Source organism: Carcharodon carcharias, chromosome 32, assembly GCF_017639515.1.
Source record: "Carcharodon carcharias isolate sCarCar2 chromosome 32, sCarCar2.pri, whole genome shotgun sequence".
Lineage (NCBI taxonomy): Eukaryota > Metazoa > Chordata > Chondrichthyes > Lamniformes > Lamnidae > Carcharodon > Carcharodon carcharias.
The window spans coordinates 28,500,994-28,516,043 of NC_054498.1; the positions used below are offsets into that span (position 1 = coordinate 28,500,994).

The 15,050-nt window shown below is 44.6% G+C and overlaps 1 protein-coding gene across 1 annotated transcript in view; it reads left to right on the top strand.

Moving 5' to 3' along the window:
• Positions 1–15,050, top strand: part of tln2b (talin 2b) — a 237,054-nt gene that overhangs the window by 180,526 nt on the left and 41,478 nt on the right. The window contains exons 16-18 of the mRNA XM_041178380.1: positions 7,104–7,228; positions 7,886–8,011; positions 8,119–8,181. Coding sequence (XP_041034314.1) covers positions 7,104–7,228; positions 7,886–8,011; positions 8,119–8,181 — 314 coding nt within the window. The remainder of the gene's footprint in view (positions 1–7,103; positions 7,229–7,885; positions 8,012–8,118; positions 8,182–15,050) is intronic.

A 15,050-nucleotide genomic window follows, 5' to 3' on the forward strand; every position in this document is an offset into this window, starting at 1 on the left:
GACCTGGGTGTCCTTGTCCATAAGTCACTGAAAGCTAACATGCAGCTACAGCAGGTAATTAGGAAGCTAATGGAATTTATCACAAGAGGATTTGAGTACAGGAGTAATGAAGTCTTACTCCAGTTGTATAGAAGCTTGGTTAGACCACACCTGGAGTACTGTGAGCAGTTTTGGTCCCCTTTCCTCAGAAGGGATATTATTGCCATAGAGCGAGTGCAACGAAGGTTCACCAGACTTGTTCCTGGGATGGTGGGACTGTCTTATGAAGAGAGACTGGGGAGACTGGGCCTGTATTCTCTAGAGTTGCAAAGAGTGAGAGGTGATCTCATTGAAACCTACAAAATATTTAAAGGGATAGACGGGGTGGATGAATGTAAGATATTTCCCCTGGCTGGGGAGTCTAGAACCAGGGACACAATTTCAGAATAAGAGGGAAGCCACTTAGGACCGAGATGAGGAGAAATCTCTTTACTCAGAAGGTTGTGAATCTTTGGAATTCTCTACCCCAGAGGGCTCAATCATTGAGTGTGTTTAAGTAGAGATTGACAGATTCTGATTAACAATAACATGAAGGGTTTTGGGGATAGTGTGGTTAAAAGGCATTGAAGTGTTTGATCAGCCATGATCATATTGATAGGCAGAGCAGGCTTGATGGGCTGAATGGCCTTCTCCTGTTCCTATGTTCCCTTTTTAAAACAGTGACTAGACTTCAGAAGACACTATTGGCTGTAAATTACTTTGGGATGTTCTCAGACTATGAAAGGCGCTATAAAAATTCAAATCTGTCTTTGCTTTCTATTTTCTTCAAATTTATCTTCCAAATTCTTTTCTATTTCTTCATCTATTTCTAAACCAGGTTCACAATACTTCAGACACTATTTAATTTTCAAACAAAATACTGCAAACACTGACAGGATCAGACAGTATCTGTGGAGAGAATAGTTGAAGCCAATGTTTTGGGTGGAGGCTTGAGTTTTTGTAAGAAAGGGCTCATGCCTTATAGATGCTGCCTGAGGTACTGTTTCCTTTTGGATTAGTTTTGATTTAATTTAGACAGTGACTTCTTCAGTACATGGGCAGAAAGAATGTTGAGCTCCGGATAAGAGGTTAATAGAGGCTCAGGGAAACCCACTGAGACCTTCATCTCTGCGCTCTCCCCCACCAGACTCTTTGTGACAACCCATCTAAAGTATGCAGAGTTCAGCCTTGCTACATTGAAGGAATATGTGAAACCAGGAGATGAATCAGGCATCTGTCAATTCCCAGACGCCACACAAGATCTCACAATCAGTCTCTGTCCTCAACAAGCCACAGCTGTCCATTGTCTCTCTTCCATTCTTTTTTTAAAATTTATTTATGGGATGTGGGCTTCGCTGACTAGACCAGCCTTTATAGCCCATCCCTAATTGCCCTTGAGAAGGTGGTGGTGAGCTGCCTTCTTGAACCGCTGCCGTCCATGTGGTATAGATATACCCACAGTGCTGTTAGGGAGGGAGTTCCAGGATTTTGACCCAGTGACAGTGAAGGAACAGCGATATATTTCCAAATCAGGACGGTAGAAAGCTGATGAACTTGCACAGAATTCTCCCATCTTCGCTTTGGCATTCTACACTCTCCATTCCAGATTGGAAAGCACTCTCATCGCAGGCTTTTCCAATCACCATGCTCTTAGCTTAACTCCCTCTGTTGCCACACACTGAATACTGCTTCAGCAATCATTCCTGTCTCATCTGGTATTCCTGATACATTAACAACGATGAGGAAGAAATTGCATCAGTCTAATATCTCCCATCTGCTCAACCTCACAGAGTGCTCCACAGACAATGAATTAGTTTTGAAATGGACTCACAGCCATATTGTGGGAAACAGACAGCAAGCTCCCACTAACGCAGGTTTAAATGAATGGTTAAGCTGGTTTTGTGATGTTGGTTAAAGGAAAAATATTAGCTGGAACCCCGGAGATAACTCTCCTGCTCTTCTTTGAAATAGTGTCATGGGGTCTTTTACATTCCACTGAGAGAGAGCAGGCAGGACCTCAGCTTAACGTCTCATCCAAAAGACGGCATCTCCAACAAAGCATTAGTCCCTTAGCTCTGGCCTGGAGTGTCAGTCTGGATCATGTGCTCAAGTCTTTGGAGTGGAACATGAACTCACGACCTGTGGCTGAAGGGGGGAGAGTGCAATCACTGAGCCAAACTGATGGCAGCTGTGCTTTAGAAGTCGATGTTTCAGTTTCCCTACCTCCCTGACCCCCCATTGCACAACATTCCACAAACTGATTTTACACTGCTAAGGTCACATCGCTGTTTCCAGAGCAGGATTGTTGGCTGAAGTCAAACATTCTTGTCTCTACATCAGGCTAATACAAAACAAACACTCTGTAAATAATCTTCTTGTAGCTTCCTTCATTTCACTCATGTAGGTTTAATCTACTTAGTGGGTCTGTGTAGAAACCTGCCACATGCAAGGAAACTGAGACTAATTAATTACAGGCTTTGGGCCTGGTTTTTCCAATTTGACTAAACCTCGAGTTATTTTGGAGTCAGCTTCTTTCATCTGCTGTACTCTACTGAAGGACAATGTCAGATATTACTCATTCCTGCCTTCAGAGTGATAGGAAAATTCTTTCCTGAAATGTGGAACTTGCTAATACAATGCAAATCGCATTGATGTATTTAGGCGGAAGAGAAAGGAATCGAGGGTTATGCTGATAGGGTGAGGTGAAAAGGAGTAGGAGGAGGCCTTATGTGGAACATAAGCTCTGGCATGGACCAGTTAGGCTGAATGGCCTGTTTCTATGCTGTACCTTCTATGTAATCCCACAGAAAAGCATTCCCCTGTGATTGATCCACAAAGCTTTTGTGAATCATTCTGAAGAAAACTCACTTGTAGTGTCTTTCTCATCATTTTGGAAGTCCTGAACCATGGAGATTGCAACATGTGGATGTTTATCCTCCATTTGGGCAGTAGTCCCAACCCCACTTGCCTGCTCTGTTCCCACATTCCTTTAATCCCCCATTGTCTTCTGCCAGCCATCTAACTTGTTGACATAGTCTCAGCTAGAATCTGCAGTCCCACGGCCCCAAAAGCTCCTACAAACATAAAAACATTAAAGCCGGAGTAGGCTATTCGGCCCATCGAGCCTGCTGCACCAATCGATAAGATGATGGCTGATCCGGTTGTGGCACCAACTGCACTCTCCTGCCTGCTCCGATAACCCTCGACTCCTTTGTCGATCCAAAATCTGTCTAGCTCGGCCTGGAACATGTTCGATGAGCCAGCCTCCACTGCTCGCTGGGGAAGGGAATTCCATAGACTAACGACTGTCTGAGAGAAGAAATCCTCCTCAGCTCCATCTTAAAAGGGAGACCCCTTATTTTGAAACTGTGCCTCTTAGTTTTAGATTCTCCCACAAGGGGGGACATTCCCTCAGCATCTTCCCTGTCAAACCCCCTCAGGATCTTATATGTTTCATTAAGATCACCTCTCATTCTTCTAAATTCCAGTGGGTACAGGCCCAACCTGCTCAAGCTTTCCTCTCAGGCCAGGGATCAGTCAAGCAAACCTCCTCTGAATGTAATTATGTCCCTCCGTAAGTAAGGGCTATCTCGATATTGATCAGGACCGGGAGCCATTATTTATGTGTTATGTGTTCACTCTTTACCTTAGAGACACTGAGGCCAATGTTTATGCTACACGCCCCCACACCCCACAACCCTCCCATTACCCCCCCACTCCAATCCCTCCAATCCCGCCTCACCACTCGATCTGAGATTGTCCAATTCCGAGCAGATTGGGGAAGCGAAGCCTGGTGCTTTCTGGCAATTTGGCTGTTTAGGAGCATAGGGGACAGAAAAAGGCCATTCAGCCCCACAAGCCTGTTCTGCCATTCAGTTAGACCATCGCTGATCTGTGTCTCAACTTCATTTACCTGCCTCTGCTCCACATCATTTGCTAACTTCAGCTAACAGAAATGGTCAGTCTCAGCCTTCACATTCTTTTTATTGACGCCCAGCATCCACAGCATTTTGTGGGAGAGAGTTTCAGCTTTCCTGACACTAACCCTAACTGGCCGAGTCCTAGTTTTAACATTGTGCCCCCTTGTTCTGAATTCCCCCACTGGAGGAAATATTTTCTCGATATGAAATCCCTCATTTTAAACATTTCCATTAGATTATCCTTTAATCTCCTATACCCAATACAAGCCAAGATTATTCAACCTGTCCTCATTTAACCCTCTAAGTCATTCAGGGGGATCTGTGCTGCCCACGCCCCCTCCAAAAAGGCCAATTGATTCTTCCTGAGGTGTGGTGCCCACAGTGGGACCTAGTGACTCAGGATGGGGTCTGACCAAGACTCTGTACGACTGAAGCATCATTTCCTCCCCTTTGATGTTCCAAATCCTTTAGAAAAAGGAAAACATCTGAGTAACCTTGCTAGTTCCTCTTTCTGTTTAATGACACTGGAGTTTCCACCACTAGTTGTATCAGGATGTTATTCACTTACATTTTGAAGTTGTGATTCTGAGAGATGTAATTAAGCAAAGTTTGAAACTGAGTAGTGTCTTTCTGAAAGTTATCCATTGAAGAGTCCTAGAATCTTAATGCACAGCAGGAGGTCGTTCACATTAGTGTGCCTGTGCCAGCTTTTTGAAAAGCTATCTAATTACCATAGATCACAGTATATAAGTTGACCCAATGTAGAAGGTGACCCAATTTTCTTGGTGCTAATAAATGCATGTTTAGGGCTATACTCACATCAGGAGTCAGCCTCAATTTTTCAGCCCAAAGGAAAGTTTAGGGTTAGAGTCGTCCTATAAGTTGATACATGGGATCAAGCCGGTGATTTGGGCTGTGTAGCCAAGAAGATATACAGGAGTTTAAGATTTTCCCCCAGAGACAAGAACACACCCAATGTGTGAGTGACAAACAGAAATGAGTCCTCCTGCAAAAAGAATGAAGCACCAAGCTGCTTTCCAGCTAAAGGCTGTAACATTTGCTAACTCATCAAATGACTGTGCTTCATCAAGGGAATTTGGTGTTAGTGAAAAACTGGTTTGAGAGCGGAAAGAGAAGGAATTACTCCTGAAGAAGATGCCCAGGATCAAATGCACCATCAGAACAAGGACCAGTCACTGGCCTGATCTTGAGAAGCATCAATGCAAACAGGTCCTCAAAAAATCATCAGAATGGTTACATCAGCAGAAATGCATCATGATATATGCACATAATTGGGCCAAACCAAACCCGAGTCTAGCAAAGATTTCAGAGCAACAGCTTGTTGGTGTAACAGCTTCGTGGAGCGAAAATGTCCGGTGTTGTGGTAAAAGACCAAGATCATTCGGTGCTGCCAAAAGATCACAATGTCAAAATTACCAGTTTCCAATGATTCATCACCAGACAGTGGCAAAGACACGAGTACCCATAATGTCACACCGGCAACATGGATGGAACGCCCATGAGTTTCGGTTTTTCCAGCAACTGAAGTGTGGAATGGTTGTGAAAACCCCAAGACATGAGGAGGTAGGATTCACAGTGGTTCTAGCCTGCACGGCCGGCTGAACAAAATTAAAGCCTATGGTTGTTTTCAAATGTAAAACTGTGCCGAAAATCAAATTCCCTGCAGGGGCTTTTGTGTCTGTCCATCACAACAGTTGGAGAAGGATGGAGTGAAGTTGTGGATCAATAATATGTGGAATTGGCGTCCCAGTGACTGCCTAGTGTGGGGCATGTTCAGATGCCATATAACTGAGATTGAGGCACCTGCGAAGAAATAACACCCAAGTTGTAGTTATACCAACGGGTCTAACATCTGTGGTTCAGCCTTTGTGTCCCTCAACAAGGATCATGTTTGTGCCGAATGGAGTGGGAATATCTATACTGCCCTGCTTGATGTTTTGTGTGGTTTTGTCTTCAAATTATGGGATGCTGTTAGTACACAAACTGTCATCAGATTGTTCAAAAAATGCAGCATTTCCAATTCAGTGGATGGAGAGGAAGATGATTTGTTGTGGAGAGTGAAAGTGCCAAACCTGACCCAGAGTAGGATCCTTACAGTGATGGCATAGCCAAAGTGACTTGGGATGAACTCAGTGAACTCCTTGCATCAGATGCCAAAGATAATGAATTTGACTGTTTTTAACACATTACGATTGCAGTTCAAACTAGCCTTATAGAATTAATTAATTTACTAAAACGTGACAGATTGACTTAATTTGACTTACTAGTGGGTTTTTTTCACACTTCCAAATGGCAGCCATCCACTCTAATATCCGGGGTTCCCATTTTATACTGAGTGGACAAGTTGACCCATGTGTTTGGGAAGATGTTTCAAGGCTTCAAAAATAGACTTTTACATTCCGATCTAAGGTAGTCCCACTCTCCGACTCTTTCCCCATCACCCTGTAATTTCTCTTCCCTTTTCAATTTTTTCTCCATTCCAGTTTGAAAGTTACTGAGGGGGCTGTTTCCACCATCCCATCAAGCAGCAAGTTCCAGATCGTAACATTCTCTAACCCCTCTCTGTAACTGAAGTTCCTTATCTCTGACGCCATTCTCCTAAAACATAAGTAAAATGCTGTGGATGTGTGAAACCTGAAATAAAAACAGAAAATGCTGGAAATACCCAGAAAGTCGGGCAGCGTCTTTGGAGAGAAACAGAGTTGACGTTTTGAGCTGTTCTGATGAAGGGTCATCACCGTTCTGGTAAATCTCCTCTGCACCCTCTCCAAGGCTTTGATATATTTCCAGAACTGAACACCATACTGCAACGGAGGTCCAACCAGTGATTAGGAAGTTCCTTGCTTTTGTATATCTCTATTTATAAAACCCAAATATCAAGGCTCCCATTCCCATATAATTGTTTTTCACTGCTTGTATTTCAGTCACCCATTACATATGCATCAATTCTGCAGCATAGTCTTGAATCATTCTTTAGTATTCCCCAAACCGGTGTGAAAATACCATTGAGTGAAGCCGGGAGACCTGCCCTTTCCTCGGTTGGGGTCCTTTTCCCCCCCACTCTCCCCCTCCTATAAATCAGTTTAACTGTTGGACTGGGGAATTCTGCCGGAGAGCTCACAGGGAATGTTTTGACTTCCTCAGGCACAGAATGGGTGGATCCCGAAGATCCAACAGTCATCGCAGAGGCAGAGCTGCTGGGAGCCGCAGCATCCATCGAGGCTGCCGCCAAGAAACTGGAGCAGCTGAAACCAAGGGCCAAACCCAGGGTGAGTGAGACAGTGAGTTGCCCAGAGACTAGCCCAGTGCTATATGCGCAGGCTTCCTCACCCTGATCCATCTAAACCAGCCTAGTTTAGTATGAATCTCCAGACCATCCATGCTTCTAGTCGCCATGGCGATCTCAGCTAGTCGCAACCAATTGCTCTCCTGTTCGTGGTTGGTCTGGGGGTTTGGCCAGGAACTATTGTCTCTTTGGAGTGAATCCAAGCTGGATGTTTCCTGCAAGACGCTGTGTGATATGTTTGATATATTAGGTTGTTACTCGAGTCAACTATATATCAAACATATTGCTATAGTGTCCTGCCCTGTCTCCTGGCTACAAAAATTTATCACGGGCTAAAGAGCTATTACGATTGGAGGCAAAACAATGTCGGATTAAAACAGAGTTGATTCTGGAACAGAAGAAAGCTAATGTAATTGGTCTCTGATTCACGCAAACTCACTTTGTACTTTATACTCCCAGGGCTGAGTTTAATTTTACAGCATTTTACATAGGACTAGCGATTTTTCCTGTTTTTTCCAGCTTTTAAGATAGTTGTTCTATACAATAAGCTTTGTGAGGTGCCTGGGGTACTGTGCATGTGGTGCTGTTCTGTGCTTTCTAAGAGCAATTCCCTTTAACAATGCCTTTACTCTCCCTGTAGCAAGCAGATGAGACCCTTGACTTTGAGGAGCAGATTCTGGAAGCTGCGAAATCGATTGCAGCTGCTACCAGCGCCCTAGTAAAGTCAGCCTCTGCTGCCCAGCGAGAGCTTGTTGCCCAAGGAAAGGTGAGCAAGAAACTTTTTTCTGGTCAGAAAGGAATCACATTTGCATTTTAGTGACATGTTGTTCTCTCTGCCACTGTTCCAATGGGCGTGTGTTTCTCTATCAACAGGTCGGTGCCATCCTTGCTAATGCGGTGGATGATGGACAGTGGTCTCAAGGCCTTATATCTGCAGTAGGTATTTCTTTTACAAGATAATGGGTTGGGGGTATTTGAGCCTTTGTCTTTCTGAATAAGGATCAATTTCAGACCTGTCACCCATGTGTTAAGCAGCTGTCAATCAGTTGATTGTTATAGCAACCACCCGCTTTCCATCAGAAAGTTCTCAGTTCCATTTTAAGGCAGTTTGAAATCTCCATCTCCATCTGCTGTGGTATGCAGACCAAACCCCATATCTCATTTTGTTACTCTCTAGAGTTAGCTCTGTGTCTCAGTGTGTTACTCTCTAGAGTTAGCTCTGTGTCTCAGTGTGTTACTCTGCAGAGTAAGCTCTGTGTCTCAGTGTGTTACTCTCTAGAGTTAGCTCTGCGTCTCAGTATGTTACTCTCTAGAGTGAGCTCTGTGTCTCAGTGTGTTACTCTGCAGAGTAAGCTCTGTGTCTCAGTGAGTTACTCTGCAGAGTAAGCTCTGTGTCTCAGTGTGTTACTCTCTAGAGTCAGCTCCGCCTCTCAGTGTGTTACTCTCTTGAGTAAGCTCTGTGTCTCAGTGTGTTACTCTAGAGTAAGCTCTGTGTCTCAGTGTGTTACTCTAGAGTAAGCTCTGTGTCTCAGTGTGTTACTCTCTAGAGTAAGCTCTGTGTCTCAGTGTGTTACTCTGCAGAGTAAGCTCTGTGTCTGTGTTACTCTCTAGAGTAAGCTCTGTGTCTCAGTGTGTTACTCTGCAGAGTAAGCTCTGTGTCTCAGTGTGTTACTCTGCAGAGTAAGCTCTGTGTCTCAGTGTGTTACTCTCTAGAGTTAGCTCTGTGTCTCAGTGTGTTACACTCTAGAGTTAGCTCTGTGTCTCAGTGTGTTACTCTGCAGAGTTAGCTCTGTGTCTCAGTGTGTTACTCTGCAGATTAAGCTCCGTGTCTCAGTGTGTTACTCTGCAGAGTAAGCTCTGTGTCTCCGTGTGCTACTCTCTAGAGTTAGCCCTGTGTCTCAGTGTGTTACTCTCTACAGTTAGCTCTGTGTCTCAGTGTGTTACTCTGCAGAGTAAGCTCTGTGTCTCAGTGTGTTACTCTCTAGAGTTAGCTCTGTGTCTGTGTGTTACTCTCTAGAGTAAGCTCAGTGTCTCAGTGTGTTACTCTGCAGAGTAAGCTCAGTGTCTCAGTGTGTTACTCTGCAGAGTAAGCTCTGTGTCTCAGTGTGTTACTCTGCAGAGTAAGCTCTGTGTCTCAGTGTGTTACTCTGCAGAGTAAGCTCTGTGTCTGTGTGTTACTCTGCAGAGTAAGCTCTGTGTCTCAGTGTGTTACTCTGCAGAGTAAGCTCTGTGTCTCAGTGTGTTTCTCTCTATAGTTAGCTCTGTGTCTCAGTGTGTTACTCTGCAGAGTAAGCTCTGTGTCTCAGTGTGTTACTCTGCAGAGTAAGCTCTGTGTCTCAGTGTGTTACTCTGCAGAGTAAGCTCTGTGTCTCAGTGTGTTACTATCTGGAGTAAGCTCTGTGTCTCAGTGTGTTACTCTCTAGAGTTAGCTCTGTGTCTCAGTGTGTTACTCTCTAGAGTTAGCTCTGTGTCTCAGTGTGTTACTCTGCAGAGTAAGCTCTGTGTCTCAGTGTGTTACTCTCTAGAGTAAGCTCAGTGTCTCAGTGTGTTACTCTGCAGAGTAAGCTCTGTGTCTCAGTTTGTTACTATCTAGAGTAAGCTCTGTGTTTCAGTGTTTTACTCTCTAAAGTTAGCTCTGTTTCTCAGTGTGTTACTCTGCAGAGTAAGCTCTGTGTCTCAGTGTGTTACTCTCTAGAGTAAGCTCTGTGTCTCAGTGTGTTACACTCTAGAATTAGCTCTGTGTCTCAGTGTGTTACTCTGCAGAGTAAGCTCTGTGTCTCAGTGTGTTACTCTGCAGAGTAAGCTCTGTGTCTCAGTGTGTTACTCTCTAGAGTAAGCTCTGTGTCTCAGTGTGTTACTCTCTAGAGTAAGCTCTGTGTCTCAGTGTGTTACTCTGCAGAGTAAGCTCTGTGTCGCAGTGTGTTACTCTCTAGAGTAAGCTCTGTGTCTCAGTGTGTTACTCTCTAGAGTAAGCTCTGTGTCTCAGTGTGTTACTCTCTAGAGTAAGCTCTGTGTCTCAGTGTGTTACTCTCTAGAGTAAGCTCTGTGTCTCAGTGTGTTACTCTCTAGAGTAAGCTCTGTGTCTCAGTGCGTTACTCTCTAGAGTAAGCTCTGTGTCTCAGTGTGTTACTCTCTAGAGTAAGCTCTTTGTCTCAGTGTGTTACTCTCTAGAGTAAGCTCTGTGTCTCAGTGTGTTACTCTGCAGAGTAAGATCTGTGTCTCAGTGTGTTACTCTCTAGAGTAAGCTCTGTGTCCCAGTGTGTTACTCTCGAGAGTAAGCTCTGTGTCTCAGTCTGTTACTCTCTAGAGTAAGCTCTGTGTCTCAGTGTGTTACTCTCGAGAGTCAGCTCTGTGTCTCAGTGTGTTACTCTCGAGAGTCAGCTCTGTGTCTCAGTGTGTTACTCTCTAGAGTAAGCTCTGTGTCTCAGTGTGTTACTCTCTAGAGTAAGCTCAGTGTCTCAGTGTGTTACTCTGCAGTGTAAGCTCTGTGTCTCAGTGTGTTACTCTCTAGAGTAAGCTCTGTGTCTCAGTGTGTTACTCTGCAGAGTAAGCTGTGTGTCTGTGTGTTACTCTGCAGAGTAAGCTCTGTGTCTCAGTGTGTTACTCTGCAGAGTAAGCTCTGTGTCTCAGTGTGTTTCTCTCTAGAGTAAGCTCTGTGTCTCAGTGTGTTACTCTCTAGAGTAAGCTCTGTGTCTCAGTGTGTTACTCTCTAGAGTAAGCTCTGTGTCTCAGTGTGTTACTCTCTAGAGTAAGCTCTGTGTCTCAGTGTGTTACTCTCTAGAGTAAGCTCTGTGTCTCAGTGTGTTACTCTCTAGAGTAAGCTCTGTGTCTCAGTGTGTTACTCTCTAGAGTAAGCTCTGTGTCTCAGTGTGTTACTCTCTAGAGTAAGCTCTGTGTCTCAGTGTGTTACTCTGCAGAGTAAGCTCTGTGTCTCAGTGTGTTACTCTCTAGAGTAAGCTCTGTGTCTCAGTGTGTTACTCTCTAGAGTAAGCTCTGTGTCTCAGTGTGTTACTCTCTAGAGTAAGCTCTGTGTCTCAGTGTGTTACTCTCTAGAGTAAGCTCTGTGTCTCAGTGTGTTACTCTCTAGAGTAAGCTCTGTGTCTCAGTGTGTTACTCTGCAGAGTAAGCTCTGTGTCTCAGTGTGTTACTCTGCAGAGTAAGCTCTGTGTCTCAGTGTGTTACTCTCTAGAGTAAGCTCTGTGTCTCAGTGTGTTACTCTGCAGAGTAAGCTCTGTGTCTCAGTGTGTTACTCTGCAGAGTAAGCTCTGTGTCTCAGTGTGTTACTCTCTAGAGTTAACTCTTTGTCTCAGTGTGTTACTCTGCAGAGTTAGCTCTGTGTCTCAGTGTGTTACTCTGCAGATTAAGCTCCGTGTCTCAGTGTGTTACTCTGCAGAGTAAGCTCTGTGTCTCCGTGTGCTACTCTCTAGAGTTAGCTCTGTGTCTCAGTGTGTTACTCTCTAGAGTTAGCTCTGTGTCTCAGTGTGTTACTCTGCAGAGTAAGCTCTGTGTCTCAGTGTGTTACTCTCTAGAGTTAGATCTGTGTCTCAGTGTGTTACTCTCTAGAGTAAGCTCAGTGTCTCAGTGTGTTACTCTGCAGAGTAAGCTCTGTGTCTCAGTGTGTTACTCTCTAGAGTAAGCTCTGTGTCTCAGTGTGTTACTCTGCAGAGTAAGCTCTGTGTCTCAGTGTGTTACTCTGCAGAGTAAGCTCTGTGTCTCAGTGTGTTACTCTGCAGAGTAAGCTCTGTGTCTCAGTGTGTTACTCTGCAGAGTAAGCTCTGTGTCTGTGTGTTTCTCTCTATAGTTAGCTCTGTGTCTCAGTGTGTTACTCTGCAGAGTAAGCTCTGTGTCTCAGTGTGTTACTCTGCAGAGTAAGCTCTGTGTCTCAGTGTGTTACTATCTAGAGTAAGCTCTGTGTCTCAGTGTGTTACTCTCTAGAGTTTGCTCTGTGTCTCAGTGTGTTACTCTCTAGAGTTAACTCTGTGTCTCAGTGTGTTACTCTCTAGAGTTAGCTCTGTGTCTCAATGTGTTACTCTCTAGAGTAAGCTCAGTGTCTCAGTGTGTTACTCTGCAGACTAAGCTCTGTGTCTCAGTGTGTTACTATCTAGAGTAAGCTCTGTGTTTCAGTGTTTTACTCTCTAAAGTTAGCTCTTTTTCTCAGTGAGTTACTCTGCAGAGTAAGCTCTGTGTCTCAGTGTGTTACTCTCTTGAGTAAGCTCTGTGTCTCAGTGTGTTACTCTCTAGAATAAGCTCTGTGTCTCAGTGTGTTACTCTCTAGAGTAAGCTCTGTGTCTCAGTGTGTTACTCTCTAGAGTAAGCTCTGTGTCTCAGTGTGTTACTCTCTGGAGTAAGCTCTGTGTCTCAGTGTGTTACTCTCTAGAGTAAGCTCTTTGTCTCAGTGTGTTACTCTCTAGAGTAAGCTCTTTGTCTCAGTGTGTTACTCTCTAGAGTAAGCTCTGTGTCTCAGTGTGTTACTCTGCAGAGTAAGCTCTGTGTCTCAGTGTGTTACTCTCTAGAGTAAGCTCTGTGTCCCAGTGTGTTACTCTCTAGAGTAAGCTCTGTGTCCCAGTGTGTTACTCTCGAGAGTAAGCTCTGTGTCTCAGTGTGTTACTCTCTAGAGTAAGCTCTATGTCTCAGTGTGTTACTCTCGAGAGTCAGCTCTGTGTCTCAGTGTGTTACTCTCTAGAGTAAGCTCTGTGTCTCAGTGTGTTACTCTCTAGCGTAAGCTCTGTGTCTCAGTGTGTTACTCTGCAGAGTAAGCTCTGTGTCTCAGTGTGTTACTCTGCAGAGTAAGCTCTGTGTCTCAGTGTGTTACTCTGCAGAGTAAGCTCTGTGTCTGTGTGTTACTCTGCAGAGTAAGCTCTGTGTCTCAGTGTGTTTCTCTCTATAGTTAGCTCTGTGTCTCAGTGTGTTACTCTGCAGAGTAAGCTCTGTGTCTCAGTGTGTTACTCTGCAGAGTAAGCTCTGTGTCTCAGTGTGTTACTCTGCAGAGTAAGCTGTGTGTCTCAGTGTGTTACTCTGCAGAGTAAGCTGTGTGTCTCAGTGTGTTACTCTGCAGAGTAAGCTCTGTGTCTCAGTGTGTTACTCTGCAGAGTAAGCTCTGTGTCTCAGTGTGTTTCTCTCTATAGTTAGCTCTGTGTCTCAGTGTGTTACTCTGCAGAGTAAGCTCTGTGTCTCAGTGTGTTACTCTGCAGGGTAAGCTCTGTGTCTCAGTGTGTTACTCTGCAGAGTAAGCTCTGTGTCTCAGTGTGTTACTCTGCAGAGTAAGCTCTGTGTCTCAGTGTGTTACTCTCTAGAGTTAGCTCTGCGTCTCAGTGTGTTACTCTCTAGAGTAAGCTCTGTGTCTCAGTGTTTTACTCTGCAGAGTAAGCTCTGTGTCTCAGTGTGTTACTCTCTAGAGTAAGCTCTGTGTCTCAGTGTCTTACTCTGCAGAGTAAGCTTTGTGTCTCAGTGTGTTACTCTCTAGAGTAAGCTCTGTGTCTCAGTGTGTTACTCTCTAGAGTAAGCTCTGTGTCTCAGTGTGTTACTCTCTAGAGTAAGCTCTGTGTCTCAGTGTGTTACTCTCTAGAGTAAGCTCTGTGTCTCAGTGTGTTACTCTCTAGAGTAAGCTCTGTGTCTCAGTGTGTTACTCTCTAGAGTAAGCTCTTTGTCTTAGTGTGTTACTCTCTAGAGTAAGCTCTGTCTCAGTGTGTTACTCTGCAGAGTAAGATCTGTGTCTCAGTGTGTTACTCTCTCGAGTAAGCTCTGTGTCCCAGTGTGTTACTCTCGAGAGTAAGCTCTGTGTCTCAGTGTGTTACTCTCTAGAGTAAGCTCTGTGTCTCAGTGTGTTACTCTCGAGAGTCAGATCTGTGTCTGTGTGTTACTCTCTAGAGTAAGCTCTGTGTCTCAGTGTGTTACTCTCTAGAGTAAGCTCAGTGTCTCAGTGTGTTACTCTGCAGTGTAAGCTCTGTGTCTCAGTGTGTTACTCTCTAGCGTAAGCTCTGTGTCTCAGTGTGTTACTCTGCAGAGTAAGCTCTGTGTCTCAGTGTGTTACTCTGCAGAGTATGCTCTGTGTCTCAGCGTGTTACTCTGCAGAGTAAGCTCTGTGTCTCAGTGTGTTTCTCTCTATAGTTATCTCTGTGTCTCAGTGTGTTACTCTGCACAGTAAGCTCTGTGTCTCAGTGTGTTACTCTGCAGAGTAAGCTGTGTGTCTCAGTGTGTTACTCTGCAGAGTAAGCTCTGTGTCTCAGTGTGTTACTCTGCAGAGTAAGCTCTGTGTCTCAGTGTGTTACTCTCTAGAGTTAGCTCTGCGTCTCAGTGTGTTACTCTGCAGAGTAAGCTCTGTGTCTCAGTGTGTTACTCTGCAGAGTAAGCTCTGTGTCTCAGTGTGTTACTATCTAGAGTAAGCTCTGTGTCTCAGTGTGTTACTCTCTAGAGTTAGCTCTGTGTCTCAGTGTGTTACTCTCTAGAGTTAGCTCTGTGTCTCAGTGTGTTACTCTGCAGAGTAAGCTCTGTCTCTCAGTGTGTTACTCTCTAGAGTTAGCTCTGTGTCTCAATGTGTTACTCTCTAGAGTAAGCTCAGTGTCTCAGTGTGTTACTCTGCAGAGTAAGCTCTGTGTCTCAGTGTGTTACTATCTAGAGTAAGCTCTGTGTTTCAGTGTTTTACTCTCCAAAGTTAGCTCTGTGTCTCAGTATGTTACTCTGCAGAGTAAGCTCTGTGTCTCAGTGTGTTACTCTCTAGAGTAAGCTCTGTGTCCCAGTGTGTAACTCTCTAGTGTAAGCTCTGTGTCTCAGTGTGTTACTCTCTAGAGTTAGCTCTGTTTCTCAGT